This window comes from Aptenodytes patagonicus, chromosome 2, assembly GCF_965638725.1.
Source record: "Aptenodytes patagonicus chromosome 2, bAptPat1.pri.cur, whole genome shotgun sequence".
Lineage (NCBI taxonomy): Eukaryota > Metazoa > Chordata > Aves > Sphenisciformes > Spheniscidae > Aptenodytes > Aptenodytes patagonicus.
This window is the reverse complement of record NC_134950.1, coordinates 55,824,280-55,847,370: the sequence shown is the minus strand read 5'-3', so window position 1 is coordinate 55,847,370 and position 23,091 is coordinate 55,824,280. Positions and strand designations below refer to the sequence as shown.

Here is a 23,091-nt window from a genome sequence, read left to right as displayed (position 1 = left end):
TTCGATATTTCTTGCTGACACTCAGTCACAATTATTTCCTCTGAACAGTTTCCTTGCAGTTTCGGATGTAATGTATTGCATCTTGGCTAGTAAAGATTTTTATTGTTAAGCTTAACCGTAAGATAGTCAGTGACTGTAATTGCTTTTTGAAGGCCGTTATGATAGTACCCAGTTTAGCAAAAGACATCAAGTACTTCAAGCAGTTTACTGATCATATTAATCTTCCCTCCCAAAGAGCTAGGTTGAATTATTAATGTTGACGTGTGTGAGGGGAAAAAAAAAATGGCTCAGAGCTAGTTTATTCTCAAAGCGGGGGAGAAAGCTTTTTATAAAATATAAAATTAGCATTTGATAGACATAACGAAATCTTCCTGATTACCTCTTTTTATCTATGTATTATTTTATTATAAAATGTTTTCATTTATGTTTAGGTGATTACTTCCAAATGATTCTTCCAGAAACACTCAGATGCCTACCTGTAAAGTGTTAGCCGTACATTCTTGTTAACAAAACATTGAAACATTGAACATCTTCAGATAAAAATGGCTTCTTCCTTAAAACATGTTTACTAAGCTTCTGAATCTATGTGACCAAATAATTTGTTTTCAGCTCCATTAGAATAAAGGGATGTGAAATCATCAGAAATCATCAGATGTGAAACCGCAGAATTATAAATAGCAATGGATGATTTAAAGTGACATCAGTCAACTTGATTTTTGTTACTGTCTAAGAATGTTAAAGTTAACTGTTAAAAATGTTAAAGTTCTTAACAAAGTACCCTCTAAGTAAGTCAAGACTTCTTCAAAAAAATCTTTGAAGGTATATACTCAAGGATTTTTAAGTCTCCTGATGTTACACAGAAACTAGTAATTCCTCACTCAGACAGTAGGAACTTAAATGATACACGAGGCGGGGACTGTATAATTACTGATAAAAAATGTATATAGATGTTTTTGTAAGTGCTTTCATATTTTCTATTTCATACAAGCTGATGGTACATCTTTAAGTGAACGAGGCCATGTATTGTATTTTAATGATATAACCTCATTTTTACCACTGTGCTTCGTTCCCAAGGGCTTTTTTTGAATAACTGGGCATAACTGATGTTGTTTTCCACTGATCTGAAGTTGAATGAGAATAGTTATTAGTGCACTGTTTGTTTTGGTTGTTGTACTGCATTAACTGCACACTTTTTTGAGGTGACAATTCACTACAGAACTCTGTCCTGTGCAATTATTTCAGTGATCTTTGTGCACTTGAAATTGCGACCAAATCTGAAGTTCAAAAATTAATTAAATGAAAAAAAGAAGCCCAAGATGCTTTTTGATAACATTTTTTTCCTCTGTCAGAAAACATTAATTGCTGGTAACTTTTAATTTGAGCAAGAAAGCTAAAGACTCTGAAATAAAATGTGCCTGTTTTGGGTAATTTATTAGATTAAATACAGATAGCAGTTAAAGAAAGATGTGTGTAGAACATTATAGTTAGTGACCTGTATTCTTTCACCAAAATGGTATGGGTTCTGTTACCAAGTCAAAGATACTCACCTAGAATTTTACGGTTACTTACAGACCTTCAAATCACTGAGTCATATTTACTGTTTTGAAAATCTTGTAACAAGCTGCTCCACCATCTCGAAACCCACTCCCTTAGAAACATACATCTAATTTCTTTTGAGGATGTACGTAATAGAAATATATCCAATACGTTTTTGGGTTGGGTTTTTTTTTTTGGAGAAAAGTGAATTAGTATTTTTTACTTTTCATGATGGCTGAATCTCCATTGAACACATGAATCAAGTATGTAGGGGCCACATAACATATGCATCATAAAAAATACCAGTGCAAGTTTTCCTGCAGTCTTTCCAAAATATCTATCAGTCCTTATTTTCTAAAGATTATAGGGGAGCCTTGATCTCTCTCTTACATGCTGAATATTGCTGATTGTAATCTTTTCTGTATTTTATGTGGGATACTTGTACTAGAAATTATTCTAATTCGGTTTGTAGGTATCCTGTTAGTTCTCAGACATAAGGTGGATGAGAATGACCATAAAGGAAAAAAGGATAAATTAAAGGTTTTTGAAGTAACATTCTTAGAGGGAACCCCGTTTCTGAGCAGTCAGAGGTATAATGGCTAGGTTAGTTAATTCAGTTGCCATCTGAGAGAAGTGAAATTGAACCTCTGAAATATAAGACAGGAGACAAACAAATGGCAATAAAGCAGCTGAAATTCCTAAGGGGAAGATCTTGTGATAAAAGGAATATCCAGAAATCGGATAATAGAAATGGTATGTGATGATGAATCTGGAAGGCATTCCCAAGGAGAAATTATCTTATATAGTGTTCCAAAAAAACAGAAAAAACTGTCACCGGATGATTAGTTTGACTTTGACGGTGATGCCATTCTTGAGTTCTTACTGAAGTATATAGGCAGAATTATTTAAGCAGGTCAGTGCTTTTCTGTATCCGTACTTTAAGAATAAGCCCTTATTTGGAGACTTAAAATATTCCAGATTTAACTGGAGAATTCTGTGTGTATAAAATGCTTGCGATGAAAAGAATGAAATAGGCTTGTAGGAATAGCTGTAGGTTATGAACATGTGATTGGAAAATGCATTGCATATTGCAAAAATTTACATGCAAACATGCGTGCTATTTTTTTTTAATCTACTCTCTCTAATTTGCACTGATTAATCAATATTTTTCAAAATACCTCCTGCAGGCGTAGGCTTAAACAGGACAGTTAGTTTCTCTAAATTGTGTTCCACCCGGCTGTTGTGCTTCTCACTTCTGTTGTAGAAGTTCAGAGCCCACAGGAACCCTGAGCACGGGTTCTAGAAATAAAAGCAAATTAAATGTGAAATCTAAAAGTTGGTGGAAAATTTTAAGTTTTGTTTTTTCTCTGTGCTTACCCTCCTCTTCTTTATTTTATTACTTATTCATTAATATATTTACCTTTTGGCCTTGATGTCATCTGTTATATGCTGAAACATTCATGTTCCCTCTTAAATCAAAGCGCTTCTGTTCAGTAGAGCTGGGTTAACAGCCCTGTGAAATCAGAGTATAAATTCCTCAGCATTTGAACCTCTGAAAACTAAAATACTGTGACAAAGTCCGGTGTCGCTGGAGCCTATTAGCAGGGCTGTTAGCTTGTGGCGAAAGCAGCGCACCCCGAAACGTCAGGCAGCGGGGCTGTTGCCGAGAGGTAATTGGGAGCAACATCAGGCAGCGGGGCTGTTGCCGAGAGGTAATTGGGAGCAATTAGCTGGTCTCCCTGCTGGGCAGATCGCTATTACCTCCCTCCCCTTTGCCCTTCCCCCTGCCCTGCCGCTGCAGGGCAACGAGTTGTGGCGGTGATGATTCCCTGAGAGCGTGTGTCTCCGTGCCCGTGTCCGTGCGGGCGGTGGAGGCGCGGGGCCGCGCTGCGCCCCGGCCCCCTCCCCGCCCCGGCCCCCTCCCCGCCCCGCCGCATTGTGGAGGGAGGGACCGCGGTCCGCAGCCGCCTCCGCCGCCGTGCGGGGCCGGGCGCTGTCCGAGGTGCTGAGCCGTGCGGGGCCGGGCGCTGTCCGAGGTGCTGAGCCGCGCCGCGCCCGGGCGGCACCATGGTGTTCGCTCCAGGTAAGGGCAGCCGCTTCCCGCGCCCAGCCGGGGGAGCCCAGCGGGAAGGCCCCAACCGTGCCAGAGAGCTACTCTGGGGGCTGCGGGGGAGGGGGTAACGGCTGAACCAGAGCTGCCACCGAGCAGAGACAGGCGGTTTCAAAGAAGGTGGCTTAGCTTAGGATGTGTTTAGCTGTGGAGCCGGAGGTGATGAGGGTCACCCCTGTGGTTCCCATCAGGGACAGGAGCCTCCTGTACAAGTGTGCAGGGGACTGTGCTTGTCAGACTGTGCAAAAGGGTCAGGAAGGGGGACGTGGCCTTGCGGTGACTGGAGAGTGAGTTCCCCCCCCTGGCACCCACACCGGTGGCTGCCGATGAGACAATCTCTGAAACTCATGGAGATATTTTACAAATTTCCATTCCTCCCCACCCCCAGGTATTTGAATGGAAGAGAACAGAAAGTTTGTTCAGTCCGGTTTTTACTGGAACAAAATTGAAGACTTCAGCAGGAGCTGATGTCTAATGTGAGACCTCACTCTATAAGGGTGCACGATCTCTGCTGTGTAGTATATGTGTGCTACACCATAGAAAAAGGGAAGCTACAGAGAATCTGTATTGGACTTGGTACATTCTGCTTGGAAATAGGCAGTTTGTTGTTCAGAAAGGGATGAGAGGCCCAGTAGCTCCAGGATATAGATGTAAGTCATGCATAATATCTTCTGTAGTGAAATGACTTGAAATTAACTTCTTCAAAAATGTGTAATTGTCAATAAAAATAGCAGGTCAATAGAAAAGGGAAAGTAAAGGCTGCAACTTGACAATGAGTAACTATTAATACCTTTGTTTTGCAAAGCTAACAGAAGTTTTGTCTTCCTTTGAAATTCTATATCCAGTCTGTGAAGGGATAAGAATCCAAAAGCTTTATACCTTCGTTAAAAAAAAGATCTTGGGGTTGACTTTGCTAGCTCAACAACTCAACAAAGTCTAAATTTTGAGAAATTAATATCCTTTTTCAACAATCAGAAGTTCATTTTGTCTCTTTAACTGCCCAGTTGCTGTCTAATTTGATACTTTCCTGCACATCGTGTTCTGAAATTGGGACCAAGTTATTTATCTTAATAGAACGAGCCACTGTTTTTTGTAGTACACCTTTTGGTATTAGTGGCTCTTTTCTGAACTCCTTTTATCTGACGGACTGTCACCATTAACTGTACTCATTTTTGAAATGCACCATGGGACTAGAATACTGCAGGAAGAGATTACCTCTAAAATAATGAAAACATGCTTATTTTCCCCAAAGGCCGACAACGAACAAACCCCAAATCTCGTTAATAACTGCATGAATTGTTCTTTTCACAACTCTAATCCATAAAGCAAAAAAAAAAATCTGTCTAAATCTGTCTTGTGTAGTCGTTCTTTTTCAGTCTGCTTTTACTCAAAGAAAAGCCCATGGTTTCCTTGCAATGTTGCCATAATATACGTAGGGTAACTAAGTAGGAATTTGTGAAAGAGATGATAAAGCAATCAGAGGGGCTTGACAATCTCTTGTATTCAGACAGAGCAAGCCTGAGCGGATTGCATTTTTTTTAATTGCTTTTCTTCACTGTAAATCAGCCCTGCCCTGGCATTATCTCTTCTCCAAATATTTAAAAAAAAAAAACAATCAGGGTTTTGTACATCTTTAGCATCTTCATAGTAGTTAAGGCCATATGATATAGGAATAATGTAAGTTTACTAAGAAATTGAGTTTCATTTCTCGAGTCAACTGTCTGATTTTATCTCACTGTGATGAATGACCTTATTTTCTGTTTCATTTATTTGTTGGGGGGGCGGGGGGAGGAAGAAAAAGATTTGCCGAACTATAAATGGTTAGGGTTAGAATGATAAACCTCCTTCCAGGATGAGGGTGCAAAAAAGAAAAGAAAACAACAACAACCAAAAGGAAACTCTCTTCCAGAAAAAATAATGGAACTTGTTTATCTGAAGACAAAGATAAGATTTTGCATATGAATAAGATGATGCTCTCTTCCTTAAGATAGTGGATACGTTATTGCAGAGCACTGAATTAACATGCTATGTTTATAAACTGTTAAGTAGAAGCAGCTTACCAAGTTTAAATATACTTTTTAAAAGGTGAAGCCAACTGACTATTGACTGAATTAGATACTTTCCTGTTAAGCTTCAGCTCTCTTCCCTAAATCTTACAGCTACTATGTAAAAAAAAAAAAAAAAAAAAGCAACAACCCCCACCAAAACCCCACAAAAGAAACAAACAAACACCCCCAAAACAAACCTGGATATTACTGAGCTACATAGATCAAAATTGTTACAAAAAGGGCAGTATTTCATGTTCAAAACTGGACTTTCTGGCTCATTCTAGACAGTATATTGCTATTTACAGGTATGCAAAAAGCTACTATTCATATGTGATCTTTCTTCATACCCAGTTTTAATTAACTTTGAGTCTGTTCCAGAAAAAGGAACTGAGAAAAGTACATTTTTCCTTACTTGGGAAGCAAGGAAACTAAGGAAAAAGTACATTTTTCCTTACTGTGACTGGGGCTTCATTGCACTTCGTTGTGCTGGTTGACTAATGATAGGTTGGTGTGTAGGAAATGCAGTCCAAACTGTATGAGATGTCTGGGAGTTCATTTTACCTGGAGAATTCCCACATGACGTGCTGCCCTTACAATGGGGGATGATCCATGTAATGGAAATGCGGACAAGCTACCCATTGCAAAGTTTAGCTTCTTTACTTTTCCTGAATTGAACTGCTTTAGGCAGCCTGAGAAGTAGACAAAAAAGTGTTACTGATCATTGGATGTAAGGATGGAGGTATGCATGGGACTGCAGTAGAGAAGCATGAAATTTCAAGGTTTTGAGTTAGGTCAAAAAGCAAAGAGAAGTCATCATTGTTGAATTGGCAGATTTTCTTAGGAGACTTCAGAAGATAGTGTATTCCAGAATTTAAAAAAAAAATCACTGCCAAATTAGTTTATAAAAGATTGGTAACCATAAATAATTCCACAGATTAAATAACTGTCCTTGTAAGGTAAAGAATGAGGAGTTATTAAAACATTTACTTGTTCTAAAGCATCAGCAAAAACTATAGAATGCAGCAAGCTTTCTTCTGTTACCACATCATTAGTTTACAAAGGAGTGATCACTTCCAGTATCAGGTTTTGTCAGATTTAACAATAATTTTAAATGTTGCTAATCAGTATCTTACTGCTTCTTTGCAAATTGCTTTCAGTTACTTTCCCCAGAAATTACCTTGGGAATATTGCATGCTTATTTTCAGCCCTAAAACTTTTTTCCAGTGGAAAGGTAAAATAGAACTTTAAATAATACCGTTTGCTTCTGATTTGCCTGAACAAGCGGGATACAAAGGTGTTTCTCATGCTCCAAGGATTTTTTTCTGATGCTATTTTGCATGAGTCACTCAACACTTATGTCTTAGACCTTTGCCCTTATGTGTATGTACTGATATAGCACAAAGATGGCCTGCATTTTTAAAACTAGCTTGGGAATAAAGTTAGAAACCTGTTAAGGATATCGGAGCTACCTAATGCGTTTTCTAAGCAACTCTCGCTAGAGTGTAATTTCAGTGATTATTTTAGTATATTTTGAGAATTTTAGTGTATAATGCAAGATCGTAAAAAAAAAAAAAACCAACCCAAATTATAGAATCTCATCATTGCAGACCATCATAGTTTCACCCAGTCAGTACTGTACAAAGCTGTGTTTGGTTGAATAGGAATTTGTATTTTTGGCTAAATAATATCTTTTAGAAAGGAATCAGTTTTGATCTGAATACATCAAGAAAGATTGCAACATTTACACTGGCAGCTTGTTTCAGTGTCTCCCATCCTTTAAGCTTGTATCTGCTTTGAATTGTGTGATTTCGTCTTTCAGGTGAATCTTGTTATTTTTCAGTGTAATTTGAAGAATTCCTTCTTACCTGACGTTCACGCCAGAACTAAGAACTCACAGGCTTTACTCATAACCCTGCAATCCCAAAAGAAGGAGGAGGAGGTAGAACTCATTTTTGTATCGATATTTTTATGTAAAAAAAGATACGTGAACACACTTAAAGTTTAAAGATAGACATTAGAAAAGTCAGAATATTCACTAGTCAGCACCTTTTTCTTACAACAGCCACGCCAATAGCTTTTCAACTAGCTTTTCAGCAGCACAGCTGTTCTTAACGTTTTTAAGCTAGGAGCAGTCTAGCAGACTTGCATAATGACACTGAAGATCAGAAACGCATCCTGTACCAAACATTTTAGGAATCTCATTAAACTGCAATTGAAGACATAGCAGCTGCACACTGAAACAGATGTGCTTACTTGTCTGAATAGTCCTGATCTTCTCTAGTGGAAAAGCTGGGAAAGCAACAACCTGTTGTGCTGCGGGATGTGAAGACGTGAAATTTCTTGATAGCCTTTTTCTTTTTTTGATTATAGAGTTACAGGTACTGTGGAGAACCCTGTCCACAATGCACAGATCAAGACACTATGGAGGGACCTGTTAATGAATGGAAAAACTGCTACCAATAACTTTACTTTTTCGAAGGTAACCTGTTGTGGGATATCTCCAGTGTTTTTGTGGAGCGTGGTGCTCCGGCACTCTCAGTTACGAAGTGCCTTTCACCCATGAGAACAATTGTAGTAAGGCAGGACACAGTCCTTGGCCCCGTTGACTGCTGTGGTACTTTCTGCTAATGCTCTAAGTTCTGCAGTAACAAAAAAACCCCTAATATAAGATGTAAGAGTATATACATGTAGGATTCTTTCTCATTAGCTTAGTGTTGACAAAGTCCATGTGGTGGACGTAATTTGGAGACTACAGACAAGACTACTTTGCAGACCTCATGCAGTCTGATATAATGGTTTTCTTGTCCAGAATTTGTGATGGCTGGTAGTGAGCATGGAGGCCAGTTGCCCCCCAAAAGTATCTGAATGCATAGGCAGCTAAGGGCTTTCAACAATACTTTGAAGTGTTTGCCACCTGGTAGGAAGAAATCATACAGGAGGAAATTTCTTGCTTTTTTTTGCTGAGGAAAAATTGTTTCTTGTGCTGACCTCTCCCCGATGACACATTGATCTTTCCCCTGCTGTGAAACTCCACTAGCAGATCTCATTAGTGAGGTGAAAGAAAGTTAGTTCATAGATATTCAGAAATGTGATGAAATTAACAAGCTTAAAAAGTAGTCACCGGTCCTAGGTGCAATATTTCTTTAAAGAGTGAATCAACATAGTGTTAAAAACTGGCACAGAATTTATTTTTCAAATTATTTTCACCAGAACTGAAGGCTTAAACGAGTGAGGCTGGCACCTTTCACTGCCATATCACTGGGTTGAAACCTGTTCAGGTTAGTAGCGAAAAGAATTCTGTCTCCACAGGGGCTGTGTAGTGGCCTATATCGAAGGAGTTGTTCGTAGTTGGGGGATGGTGGCAATAAGTGATACGGTCATTATTAACATCCTTACTGGCACTGTGTATGGGCTCCATGTATTGAGCAGGAAAGTCAAACGGTGAATCCGCAAAAGGAATGAGTTACGCTGACCTCTAAAGTTTGTCCCTCCAAATCATTATTCTTCTAGATGAATTGCTCTCTTGCACTTGTTATAGACATAAATAATATGATTCTAACCTTGTAAGCCTTATCATGATAATGGAAATCAAATGCACTTACTGTAAAATACAGTGAAAGGTAGGTTTATTCTTATACCTTCAATCTTGTCTATTAAGGATTTTATTAAGGACACAATCTGTTGTATTAAGTTTATAAATACTAAGTTAAGGAAAAATGCTTTGCAAGCAATGTATTAATAATTTCTTTATAGGCTTTCTAAAATTATCTGAGTTACCCATTTGTAGTGTGTTCTTTCCATAATAATTTGCAAGCTCCTACAGAACGAGACTTATTATTTTTTAAGGGATTGCAATTGGAGCAGAATCTTTACTGATGTTAGCAGAAATGAAAAGATGACCTGAATAGCCACAAAATGCTTCAGGTTCCTTTAGAATGCCTCGCTAGGGAAGTCAAGGCAGGTGAGCTCTGTGCTGCTGTTGTCTGACTCTGCAAATGCCTGTAGTCATGTTATCAGAAGATGCTGTCTTCCTCCTTCAAGAGAGTCTGAAATTTTCTGCCTGAAGAAGTAAATTGAGCCGTATTCGACTCAGATATTTCTCTAATGCTAAGGCAAATAGAATCTCCTGTGGATTACTTACATTTGCTTCACTTTGTAGTATGCATATTTGATACAATGACACTGTATTTTCTTACTTTGATCGTGAATCCACTCACCATTTGTCAGTATGGAGGGGGTGCATATCCATTACTACTTCTATTAAATGCTCGCAGATTGACATTACATTTTGTCTTGAAGTAAGTTTTCTTAATAGAGCGGAAAATATTTCTCTGGGAAATTACAGAATTGGCTCCGAGAGGGGAAGACAGCATGTCCTGGCATCCTGTTGCAAACAGGGATTCCATCGAGATTACAGCTATGAAAAACTCCTGTTTTTCACTCTTTTAAGGTGTGCTTTAAATTTACATAATCTTTGATTCACTTTCTCTTGTGAGTTTGTGTATATGCATACACACATATATATAAAAACTCAGCCTCAATTACTAATAGCCTTATGTACAGCTTTCAAACTCTGCTCACATTCTAAAATAAGCAGCAAAGTTTTTCTATACTGTTTTGCACATGTGCAAATTTAGGTTTTTGTGTGGTTTTGGGGGTTATTTTTGAGATAAGGCAGGGCTCTGCTTCAGCTGAGGTTTAACTAGACAATTTCTGAAACCAGACTCTGAATAATCTGGTATAAATTGAAACACATCTAAAATGCAGCAGGATGTTTTCACTGATTTGCTGGCTTTTGAGAGGTTACATAACCTCTTCCCTATTTTCTTCACTTAAAAAAAAAAAAATCAGGTTCAGATATTGCAACTTTTAATTAACCTGTACATAGTTCTTCAAGACCGAAAAACACAAAGCTTTGCAGAAATATAAACACAACAGCTAGCAAAATAAACCTTTACTAGTGGAATATGCCTCCATTGAAAACTTTCCTTTCACTTATGCTATACAGTGGTGGATACCAAAAGCCGCCTAACACGTAGCAAAGCTAGGTATTTCAGGGGCGATTTGTGCAAGTCCACCAATGAGCTTTTTGGTACAGATTCAGAAGGCCTAAATGTTAGCTAGCTTTCTGTACTTAATGTTTTCTTTTTGGCTAGGAATCTCTGAGCACCTAACCAGTAGAAAATAGAAGACAGAGGGAGTTAGATGACATATGGGTTACCTGTATCTGTGGCATTGGACCTCTCCCTCCGTGGGAGAAGCACAGCATTTGATGCAGAGAGATTTCTTATTGCAGTATTTGAAGTGTGTTCCCTAAAAGAAATAGCAAAATTATACAGATGAAGAGAATTTAAGTTTTTCATTAACTTTGGAGCAGCTGGTCCCAGATGCTCTTTAGGAAGTATCTTATTTTTAATACACTGAACTCTAGCCTGGGGTTAAAAACCCCCATAAGTTAATGTTAGTTTACAGTATTAGAATCAGAAATTTTCCTTCTGGGACCAAAATCTGAGTATCACACTTACGGGTTTGGGTGCGGCAGAATTTTCAGTGACTACTACTTTGAACCACACCCAGTCTTCCAAGCTGAAAAGACATAGTCCTTAAGGAGTGAGCTTATTGCTATATGTGAAAATACCTAGAAAATATATAGATTGAAGTGTATAATCTGTTTTTAGTTAATCTTATTAAAGTATGGCAAGAAACCTTACTAAAACATGTTGAGAAGATGCTTAAGAATAGATAATGTATCTGTAGATCCCAACAACCTCTTAATCTAAAAAACTTTGGAAGCTTCATTTTGGCTGGCATATTTCAAATAGTATGAAATAGCTCACTGGAGTCTTCAAAAAGATAACTTTTACATAGCAAACAAACCAAAGAGACTGCCAGATATTCTTTTCTCTTAAGAAAGAGCAAAACTCAGTGGAAAAAAAAAATTTACAAAAACTCAGTTCAGATAGAGCTGATGTCTGGATAAAAAAGATACAATGAAGTATTACTCTGGAGATATTATTATGTCCTTTGAGACAGTTTATCTGCATTTCTGCTGTTCTCCTTCGCCCTTCCATTCCTCCTGGATTTGTGTTCAGAGCAGGGCTGTTCCAGCTTCATTCTTATAATTTGTTTTGAAGAGCAAAATAGTCTGTGCTGGCCCCCTTCCTGACACAGTTCCTCTTCCGTGCTGGTTGCACGGCAGGAGTTAAGGAGTGAGGTTAGGGCAGAAAATATAACTGAACTGAGCCGTGACTTTTCTAGTGAAAGTGAGTGTTAAAATCCCCCGCACACCGCAGGTTAGGGAATTGAAAAGACACGACGATCCTACATGAAATTACTTTTAGCATTTCTGATATGTTCAGTGTCCTCCCTTCTTCCTCAAGGAATCAGGGTAACTGAGTATTGCCCTCCGATACTAGACAGCTATCAGTCAGGACCTCACAAGGCTCCATTTTAGAGCATGAAAAACAGTACTGGACAGAACTAACTCTAATCCAGTTAAGAATACGTTTCTTACTTAATTTTTTTAAGATTAAATTTACAACTTCATTGTAGGACCTTTTCATGAGGTCTCTGAACTGGCATCATTACTGACATTGAGACAAATCAGGTCTCTAATTCTGTAAATAGCTTAATGATACTCATTCATAAAGTTGGGTTTGTGCACATGTCTTGGAAAGCCTTCAGCCCTGGCTGACTGCCGTGTTCATTCATTCTGGATGTAATTAACATGACTCATCAACATTTCCCGATTATGGGTACTGTGCAGCCTCGTATTTTATATCTCTTTTTCAAATTAGGCTTCTAGTGCTGAAATCCTAGCACCAACCTATAAAGCAAATCAAAGAAGGAGATTTTTTGACAATTTCAATTCACAGGTTACAAAATATTCGCCAGAAGAGGCTCGCCTGGAACTTCCATGCTGTGCCCGGCAAGATGGAGAGATGTGTCACTGCCTACTGCCAATGGGAGGTTAAAAAACTGAACTTCATTTCTTGTAGTAGAAGAATATCAATACTGATGCAAAGAATGTTACTGTTAATTACTACAACATATACATGTATATTATGTCGTTACAAACTGGCCAGGTTCTTTAATTTTTTGAAAGATCTACAGTTTATAAACACAATTTAGGTAATATACTGCAACTTTTCTCCATAAATACAGCTCCCACGCGTCCAGTATGTGATGAAGTCTTATCATCACAATCTTGCTTACCTATACTTCCATTCCATTTAAAAATTTCATTAGTACTGTCAGTTGGATTATAAAAATTACAGTAGTAATTTTCAATAGAATTGAAATAGATTTACCAGAGAGCAGTATTTTTGTTGGATTATTATTAATTTTCATTAATAATGGAAACAAATTAATTCTAATGTTGCAATGCTGCAGAAAATAGTATAATGGTTAACTATTGCAATCCAAAGCAATATATTGATAGAACAAATAGTAAATTTTCTGGTTAAAGGATATACCTGCATAATCTCATGTAAAAATGAAGGAAGAATATTTGCTTCATGGCTCTTTCAGCTTCAGAAATTTTGCATAAATTAAAATTGTAGCTAGCAGGGGAATACATTTTGGATAATTGTGAGTTCTAAATCGCTCAGAAGTTTGCTTAGAGGAATGCGATTTTTTTATTGTTAGTTTTAGATACGGTTAAGCTCAAAGCTGTTTACACAAACAAAAATTTCTTTTTTCCAGAAGAACAACTTTAGTGATATTCATTTGCTGGAATTAAACTGCATTTGTAATTCCTGTGAAGCAGAACATAAACTTTTGACATCTGATGCATGGCCCTTAGGATTCATGGAACCTGTCATATAAGCTAAGCTGTTCTTTTCAAATGCAATGTTTGTATTGTGCCTCAAGACAGAAGGAGACCTAACCTGCAAGAAGACATGATGAGCTGCATAAATGTCACATGCTTTGAGGAAAGGTGAATTAAAATTAAAGGCATTATTTGTCTCCTGGGAAAAGCAGTAACCTCATACAGGTGAAGAAGCAAAAGGGATAACTGAGGGACAGTAGAAGTTTCCTGAGATTGGATGTACATCCATGGTCATGCATGCTCATGCATGACTAATGTCTTCTTAAAAAGTATGGCATAAATTATCTCTAGTCCATGTTCTCCAAGAGTCCAAAGTTTCTTCCTACCACAGCTCATTCACAATTTAGCCCTGCTCTCTTTCCATGTGAAAAATGTTGCTTCTGTTTCCTTCTAAATCACTGATTCTGCACCCACTGAAAGGTGTCTCATTCCCCCACAGTTCATTGCCAGCATTAGTGCATCTGGGATGGACTTGCATCTTTGCAAGAGCAAGGTCATGCCTGCGGTAGTTTAGCTTCATGATAGTATTCCAAATAATCCTATGAAAAGATACAGTAGAGAACGTAGCGGCTGATTCAAACAAATGACCTGTTGTTGAATGTGACTTAATAAGATTGTTGATAAGGCATATTAAATTTAACTCATAGCAAGCTGAAGAGGAAAAGGCACAGGGGATATCAACAGAAAGTGCAGGAGACTACTTTGATTGCAGGCTGGAAAGGAAGTAACTCAGGATGCTTTGAAGAAAGTGACGTGTGTAAATGAGAAAAGGTCCGTGTGCAACCGGAGTGAAGTTCTTCAAGATTTAATCTGTGCTAAATGCTCTTTCTCTGTAGCTATCATTTTCCATGTATATTTTTCTAGGCATATTCCATAGTCCAGAAACATCACAGAGAATGTAAAGTCTCCCACACAAGATGTTCTTGGACTTAAACTAATATTAGTTCTAGTAATTGAAATGAATACTTGGAATCTACTTCAAATGCTTTTATTCTTTTTCCAAACTGCTAGCATATTTTCCTTCATGGGGAACATCTTCAAGCGAGCCAAGGGAATTTCAAGGTACTGATATATGGCACTAGCTTTAGACAAAAGTGGAATATGTGACTGATTCCTGCAGTCAGTCCAAGATTTTGACATTTTTTTAATCTCTCAAACTAGTTTGCAGAATCAGGCCGGTGTTTGCAAATTACTTTTCATCTGCTATGTTAGTTGGCACAAAACTTTCCAAGTGAAAGATAAGGTAATAAAAACGTGATAAAGAGACTTTGTCATGTCTTAATGATAAAATTGCTACCTTGCATTTAACATCACTTAACCTGGATTTTTCAGTTCTCTGTTTACAGAAATAGGGTGCTGGGTTCCTGTGTAAGTCAGGTGAGCATTTAAAGGTAGAGAATAAGTAGAAAAGACTTTCTGACATAAAGAGAAAAAAAGTAGTCATTAGACAAGGGTAACTAGTAGGCAGAATGCTGTTTCTGCTATCTTGCAAGTTTTTCCCAGCAATTACTTCAAGTGACCTTTTGTCATGGAATTTTAATTAAACTAGTTATTCTTCAAATCTTAAAAAAAATCATAGATAAAAATTAATTGTGTCTTATCACCCTAGCAACTCTTATTTTGATTAGCGAAATACCAAATACTTAGACAACAGGAGCAATGTCTCTGTTTTACCTAATTGAAAATATGCAGTTCTTAAAATGCCTGATTAATTCTATAGCTGAAATTTCTGCCTTTGTTTATATCCACAGCTGTCTGTATTTCAGCCAGGTGGAGCAGTTTGATAGATATGTTCCAGCTCAGCCCCTTTGGGATCCTTGCATGAGTCATCTCTGCTTTCCTCAGTCAATCCCTCTCTTCTTGCTCAGAGTAGGTCCAGCGTATCAATAAATAAATGAGCTTCTCAGAAAACAGCTTTGTGCTAACGGCTTTCCTGGAAATGAATAATTGGAAGAGGATGTAGTGGGGATACTCTTCCAGAGACTGCTGTTTACTCCTTCAGGAAGTGGAAAAGTTGGGGTTTATGGCAGCCTCACCAGCTAGAGTCACAGGAACAGGCTTGAGGTTGGAAAGGACCTCTGGAGGTCATCTTGTCCAACTCCTGCTCAGGCAGGGCCACCTAGAACCATTTGCCCAGGACCATGTCCAGATGGGCCAGCTGTGATGGACACCACACACCCAGGGGAGCTAGACGTTTGTGTCTGACTGCTCGATAGGTCTGGATCCTGGCTGGCAGTCCAGCTTCTACACGTAATGGTCCCAACGCAGGCTCAGACCTCTACACAGTGTCAGATATCCCCCTCAAAAAGGGCTATTATTTTCACTGTTGCGTTCTGATTTAGATGGTCAGCATAAGCTGCCAATGGTCTCATTGGTCACATCACCCCAGGCCAACATCTTTGACTCTTTCCATGTCCAAAGCCAATTAGCTGTTGTTACCCGGGTTACTATCACCCTAACTGTGTTACACAGATGTAAAATTGTTACGTTTGTTTGAGCGGCCTTATTTTCTTTCTGTGCATACCTAAACCATCAGAGGCAGGGCAGTAGTCCAGAGGTTTTGGGTTCTCTGCTCTTGGTTTGTTTTCCCAGCCAACAAAAGAATAATCTAATGAGTTAGAGCTGGGCAGACATAATCTAGGTCTCGCTTATCTGAGTGGTGCTTTCAGGGAGGCTTTGTTCCACGATAAACAACTGAAAAACTCGGGTAGAAATTCACTGGAAAACTGTCCTTTTTTCAAGTGGGTGTTGCTGTGGATGACCTTCCTAATGTAAAAATACTTAAAGTTCAGATTTTGTAGATTAAGTGGCAAGAACCAAATAAATAATGAAGCATCCCTAAGGAAAGAAAACTGAGCAATTTTCAACAGCAACGTGCTTAATGACAGTATGTTTTTAACAATAAATTCTGTGGGTTTTATGGCTATAGGGGTTGGCAAATTTTTCACATTTCATATAACCTCACAGTCCATTCCGACATACTCATTTATATGGACAATTTCATGTTTATCCATGCTTTTGTTAATACGTTATCTTCTGAACATCAGCTGAGTTGGCTGATCTTTTTCAGTCCAGCAAGAAGACTAATTCATTGTGTAATACAAAGTGAGTTCATATTTGAGTAATAAAGGAATATCTGTACTTTACTGTTAAGTAACATTGAATTTTATCCAAAAAACAGTTGCAAGTGCTGAGGAGTGGAACAAACTGAATCAGGGAAGCTGATTGTGCCAAGAATTCAAGTGATTCCATTCAGTCAGCTTTTCCAGCTTAAAACAAGTTTTCTAAGTTTTCATGGTTTTAACCTCTTAATTGTAGACAAACTTTGTCATCTCAGTACAGTTGCAGAGGTTTTTTTTAAATTATTCAATTTCAATAGAATTGAACCACATTTGTATTTTACTTTTAGCCAGAACATGTATAGTATGAACATGATAGAAATAAGTATATTTTTTGAAGTCCTTTCAAAGAAGCATGAGAGATAATGAACTATTTCTTTCTCATAGAGAAATTTGATCATTCTGCTGGTGGTTGTTTTGGGCTCTCAGATCATGGAATCACAGAACCACAGAATGGTTTGCGTCGGAAGGGACCTTTAAATCATAGAATCATAGAATCATAGAATCATTGAGGTTGGAAGAGACCTCTAAGATCATCGAGTCCAACCGTCAACCCAACACCACCAGGCCCACTAAACCATGTCCCTAAGCGCCTCATCTACACGTCTTTTAAATACCTCCAGGGATGGGGACTCCACCACTTCCCTGGGCAGCCTGTTCCAATGTTTCACCACTCTTTCAGTAAAGAAATTTTTCCTTACATCCAATCTAAACCTCCCCTGCCGCAACTTGAGGCCATTTCCTCTCGTCCTATCGCTTGTTACTTCGGAGAAAAGACCAACACCCACCTCGCTACAACTTCCTTTCAGGTAGTTGTAGAGAGCGATGAGGTCTCCCCTCAGCCTCCTTTTCTCCAGGCTGAACAGTCCCAGTTCCCTCAGCCGCTCCTCATAAGACTTGTGCTCCAGACCCCTCACCAGCCTTGTTGCCCTTCTCTGGACACGCTCCAGCACCTCAACGTCCTTCTTGTAGTGAGGGGCCCAAAACTGAACACAGTATTCGAGGTGCGGCCTCACCAGTGCCGAGTACAGGGGCACGATCACTTCCCTACTCCTACTGGCCACACTATTTCTGATACAGGCCAGGATGCCATTGGCCTTCTTGGCCGCCTGGGCGGCCAAGATCATCTAGTCCAATCATCTCCATCATGACCAATCATCTAGTCCATCATGATCACCAAGATCATCTAGTCCAATCCCCTGCCATGGGCAGGGACATCTTTTGCTAGATCAGGTTGCTCAAAGCCCCAGCCAACCTGATCTTGAACGCTTCCAATGATGGGCCAGCCATAACTTCTCTGGGCAACCTGTTCCAGGGTCTCACCACCGTCATCATAGAAAATGTCTTCCTTATATCCAATCTAAATCTACCCTCTTTCAGTTTAAAACCATTCCCCCTTGTCCTGTCACTACAGGCCCTGGTAAAAAGTCTCTCTCCATCTTTCTTATAAGCCCCCTTTAAGTACTTGAAAGGCTGCAATAAGGTCTTCCCGGAGCCTTCTCTTCTCCAGGCTGAACAACCCCAACTCTCTCAGCCTTTCTTCACAGGAGAGGTGTCCCAGCCCTTTGATCATCTTCCTGGCCCTCCTCTGGACTTGCTCTAACATGTCTATGTCTTTCTTGTACTGGGGGCCCCAGAGCTGAATGCAGTACTACAGGTGGGGTCTCATGAGAGCAGAGGGGCAGAATCACCTCCCTTGACCTGCTGGCCACACTTCTTATTATACAGATGCAATAGGATATCATTAGCTTTCTGGGCTGCAAGCGCACATTGCCAGCTCACGTCTGATTTTTCATCTACCAGTGCCCCCAAGTCCTTCTCCACAAAGCTGCCCTCAATACATTCACCACCCAGTCTGCATTGATACTGGGGGTTGCCTTGACTCAGGTGCAGGACCTTGTCCCTTCCCTCAAGCGTATCCCATCCTAGTAGTGTCTTCCTTAAGGTAAACAAGTGATTCTACTTTTTGTCTCTATCTTAAATTTCCTTGCAAAAAATTCTTAAAGAACATTGGGAATTTATCACAATTCCAGATGTGGACCTCTCATAAAAGCAGCTGACCTTAAATTCACTCTGTTTTATTTGTCTCAGGACATAATTCTTAATATATGGCGTTAAAACAGACAGTGAAGTACAAATCCTGTTTAATGAAATACTTGAGCACAACAGTCAATTAAGAAAGAACTGAGATGAGTATCTTAAAAATCTTTAAAATCAAATCTAGTGATGTAAATAAGCACCTAACCTAAGCATTTCAATTAGCAACCCAGTCTACTTTTTCCTAAATGCCAATAAGCGTACATCACCTTAATTCAGAATTATTTTTTTTATATCAAGATCAACTTTGAACGTTACACAGTATTCTTTATTGTCCATATCATCATTTGTGTTAGGAGTCAAAATACTTCCAAAGAGAAACCTCTTCACATAAACTACTCTTCTTCATTACCAAATGTCAGTAGTCACGCTATATTACTTTGTTCTTCAGATTTTAGCACTTTGGCAAAACAAGGGAGTGTCACATAGGAAATACGTATTTATCAGGTTGCTATAGATAATGTTGTGGGGGGTTTTTTTTCTGTTTTACCTATAGCAATCTGAGCATTTTTTAAGGCTTTTGCAAATATTTTTGCAAATGTAGCTAGGGATTAATAAACTGACACTTAACAAAATTTTGTACCTTGAAGTTAATTGGAATTTGATGGATGAGGGCTTTTAATCTGAAGTAAAAGTAAATAGAAATGTTAATGAAACAGCTTTTTCTCTGTATGGTGGTGAGGGAGAACATGTCGGGCTTGCAAAATGAAGTCCAATTCCCCATCGAGAAGCACAGCTCAAGTCAAAAAGGGTGTGATTCACAGCTGGATGAGAAAACCCTCCTTCCCTGTCTTGCTGCAAAATGCAGCTGTGCTTGTTTCAGCTGTGAAGCCACAGCTGTCCCCAGAGCTGGGAAGCGGGTGACTGAGCTGTGTGACTCAAAGTCTCCCCCTTCATTCAGTCCTGTAACGCTGAGCACACAGAGGCACGAGGCACTTTCCACCCTACTTCATCATCTTCTGTATTAGCAGGTTTCCTATGTAATAAACTGTTCCCAAGCACTCTGTGCGGTTTTTTGTTTCCTCCTCTTTTTCTATCCTTCAGGTGCTCACAGAGTAGCCACAAATGCTTAGTTCCCTTTCTTTGTCGTTTGGTTCTGGCAGGTGAGAAGCCAGGGACGGAGCAAGATGAAGTTAAGCTACAGAATGCCAGCAAGCAGATTGTGCAGACTGCTATCCTCCGAGCAGTGCAGCAAGTTTCCCAGGAGAGCCAGCAAAAGGAGAAGCGAACAAGCAGCAGCACGAGCCTCCAGCTAGAAAGAGGAAAATTAACCAAGAAGCATGAAAAGAAGTAAAGGAGTGGATTGTTTTTTTCAATCCTCCAGTCTGCAGTGTTTTCAGCCTTCTCTTTACTATCAGCTGTATCGCTAGTGCAATGTTACTGTTGTAAAGCAAACCAAAGTATAATCACACCTAGACATAGGGTAAAGCTGCAATAGTCCTCAGCTGAGAAATATTAAGTGCATTAGATGACTAACTCCATATTTATGCAGTGCCTCTTAACAGAAACAATAACTATAGCTATAAAAGTAGTTTCAAGCACAAACTCTTATGGTATGGACTTATTCTCAAAAGCTTGTTGTCAGTGCACTTTCATGTAAGTTCTGCGTGCATCGTTTATGTCAGTTCAGCTGGACGGACTCTTCTCTGAGTTACTGGGTTCACTGAAGCTGTCTTCACCGAAGAAACAGTTTACTGTTGAGTGTAGCAGAATGCTTTCAGGCTGCCTTGAAGCATGAGTTTGTACTTTGCTTTGATTCAACATGGACTATGTGAAATGCCAGTATAAAGTGGATTTGGTAAGTTCTGTGAACCAATCTCTTTTTTCAACTTGGGGAAAAAAAAAAGCAATCCAGTAAGACTGCAGTGACTGTGATCCAAGACTGTGATCATAGACCTAGGGTCTATGTCTTTTTTTAAAGAAGTTAAAAGTACTGAAGTTTTAGTCTACTTATTTGAAATACTTCTATACTTCTGCATAAAAATCACTTGTGCCTCGACTATTCCTTTTAATTTTCTTGATACTGAAAGAAGAGGAACTGATGTGCTGATACGGAGTTTGCCAGCTTTTCTGTCAGTTTTGCAAGTTTGCTGGGGATTGATTTACAGAAAGTGAAGACTGGAGTGGCTTAAAAAAAGTGTTTGAATTTATTAATATCTTGAAGGATGGAAATATACTGTGTCTGAATTCTGTCATGGTAGATATTTCTCACCTGCTGGGCATAAAGTGACTTTAGATATTTGCAATTGTTACATAGATTCATCTTAAATAGCACTGCTTTCAGCTAGTAATACAGAACTTATCCTTTAACTGCTCTATTTCGCTGAAGAAATCCATGATGTTTCTGAAAATACAAATTAAATAAATGTAGCTTTCACTTTTATGCTCCCTTACTGCAATGATGGTACTATTATACATCTGAAATTAATAACAGTATATTTAATTCTAGAAATGGCTTGTAGCACTGCTTCAGCTGAATTCTTGTAGTAATACACCTAGAAATATAGAGAAGCAGATGCACAGGATCTGCAAAGAAGGAGACAAACTTTCGTAATTGCTTTTCTACTCAGTTAGATGATTCTCAAAGGGACTTTTTGGTTTAAGTAATTGGCTATTACTTACCGTGTCCTACTGCTTGTGTTAAACAATGTCAGGATTCTTTCTCATGGCCAGAGGCTTAGTCATGAATAGCCACACACTGTAATATTAAGCCTTTGAAATCTGCTTGGTTCCATTTTTTATTTTTTTTTTAATTTAACAGCACTGACTCATACCAGATAATGATTTAGCTCAATCTTCTTTCACTTAAAAATGCAATGAAGAATTTGACATGATTAAAGTTGTTCTAAATACTCCATTAATGAAAACTGACTTGGATTGCAAGTACAGAGTTGGTTCACTTCTATAGATACTGGGTGAATTTTTCCAGCCAAGCAAACTTTGAAAGGTGGAAGTAGTTGGGTCTTGAGACATGTGCGTGTTTGTCATAATAGTAATTTTTTTACCATTAGCTTTTTCATCAGTTGACCTTTGGTTGGGAGGTAGCTCTTTTCTAAGCACTCTTTGCATCTTTGCTTTCTGAGAGCCTAAGAAAACCGATCACGAGTAAAGGTTCAATTCTGAGGCTGATGGGCAGGCAAGTCTAGTGGATGAGGGAGAACAAGCCTGTTGGAGAGACTCTGTGGTGCAAAATGGCATTTGCCGTGGACTCACCTACAGTGCTGTGGGAAGGAGAGCTACAGGACAGCAAAATCCCTGTTTCTTTGGGATTATTCTACTTTTTTTAATGCTTTTTGTCCCCAGAAATTTGCAATATGTCTTTTTTTTTTATGTTCCTGGCAATTACTTTAATAATCTTCAAGTAGTTTGGAAACTTGTTTGCACGTCCAATTTTTTTCTAAATCATCATGTTAGAAAAAGAGGAATTTCAAAGGCCAGTGAATCCAGGCTTTTGCCACTGCTTCATATGAGCCTATTCCTCTCCTCCTCCCACTATGCTCTTCTACAATATCCCTTTACTGTCCTAGCCCTTTTAGACACACTATTAGTCAGCCATTAAATCATGCCCGTCGTTTTCAGTGCTGTTAGAAGCCTAATATCTTGGAAAGATAAAAATGGTAGGAAGCCTAACAGAGCCTTGAGGAAGTTTTCTATGGTCTCCTATTGAGGAAAAACAAATCCTGTAACTTAAATAGTATAGTTTTCACTGAGAGCCAAATAATGCGTCTCCTATCTATAGTATATATCCCTAAATTAAGGCATGCATTTAGTATCTCCTATTGACAGAGGGTGTTCGGCACACCACTTGCATCCAGGATATGTATTTGAGATCTGTACCGCATGTGAGAACTGCACAAAAGATGACTTTACCCTTGGCCTTTTATATGCTTACTACATGGTGAAAGCAGGTATTTTTGGTATCTTCACTGACAGATTATATTTTCTGGAGAAAATACAGACTATAGAAATTATTACAGATGTGATGCAGGTCTGATGGCAAATAAAGAAACTCTTAAAGAATCTCTTAATACCTTACACGTCTCTGGTTTCTCTCGTAAAAAGATGGGAAGCAATTTTCAGATTCACTAGACAATCTTATGAAGCAAGAAATGTGCTTATGAGGTTTGTAGTAATGAATGCATTATTCAGCACAGTAATTCATATCTGAAAAGTACAAGACACTCAGAATGGTACCTGTATGTATTTAAAACAAACTCACCAGCTTTTAGCACTTATCAGGGGGTAAGTAGAAGGATTCACAAACATGTGAAAGCACATTTATCACAACTCCTTTCTTGAAGAAGAATTGGGTGTCTGTGGCTATCCTGCACTGTGCTTGCTATGTTTTCC

General features: G+C 38.8%; 1 protein-coding gene across 1 annotated transcript; it reads left to right on the top strand.

Annotated features, from left to right (window-relative positions):
- The first annotated feature begins 3,580 nt into the window (after window positions 1-3,580).
- AKAIN1 (A-kinase anchor inhibitor 1) lies at window positions 3,581-22,741 on the top strand. Its single transcript, XM_076332225.1, has 2 exons — window positions 3,581-3,619; window positions 19,845-22,741. Exons 1-2 carry the CDS (start codon window positions 3,604-3,606, stop codon window positions 20,033-20,035), a joined length of 207 nt encoding a protein of 68 aa, XP_076188340.1. The 5' UTR covers window positions 3,581-3,603; the 3' UTR covers window positions 20,036-22,741.
- The last annotated feature ends 350 nt before the right edge of the window (window positions 22,742-23,091 follow it).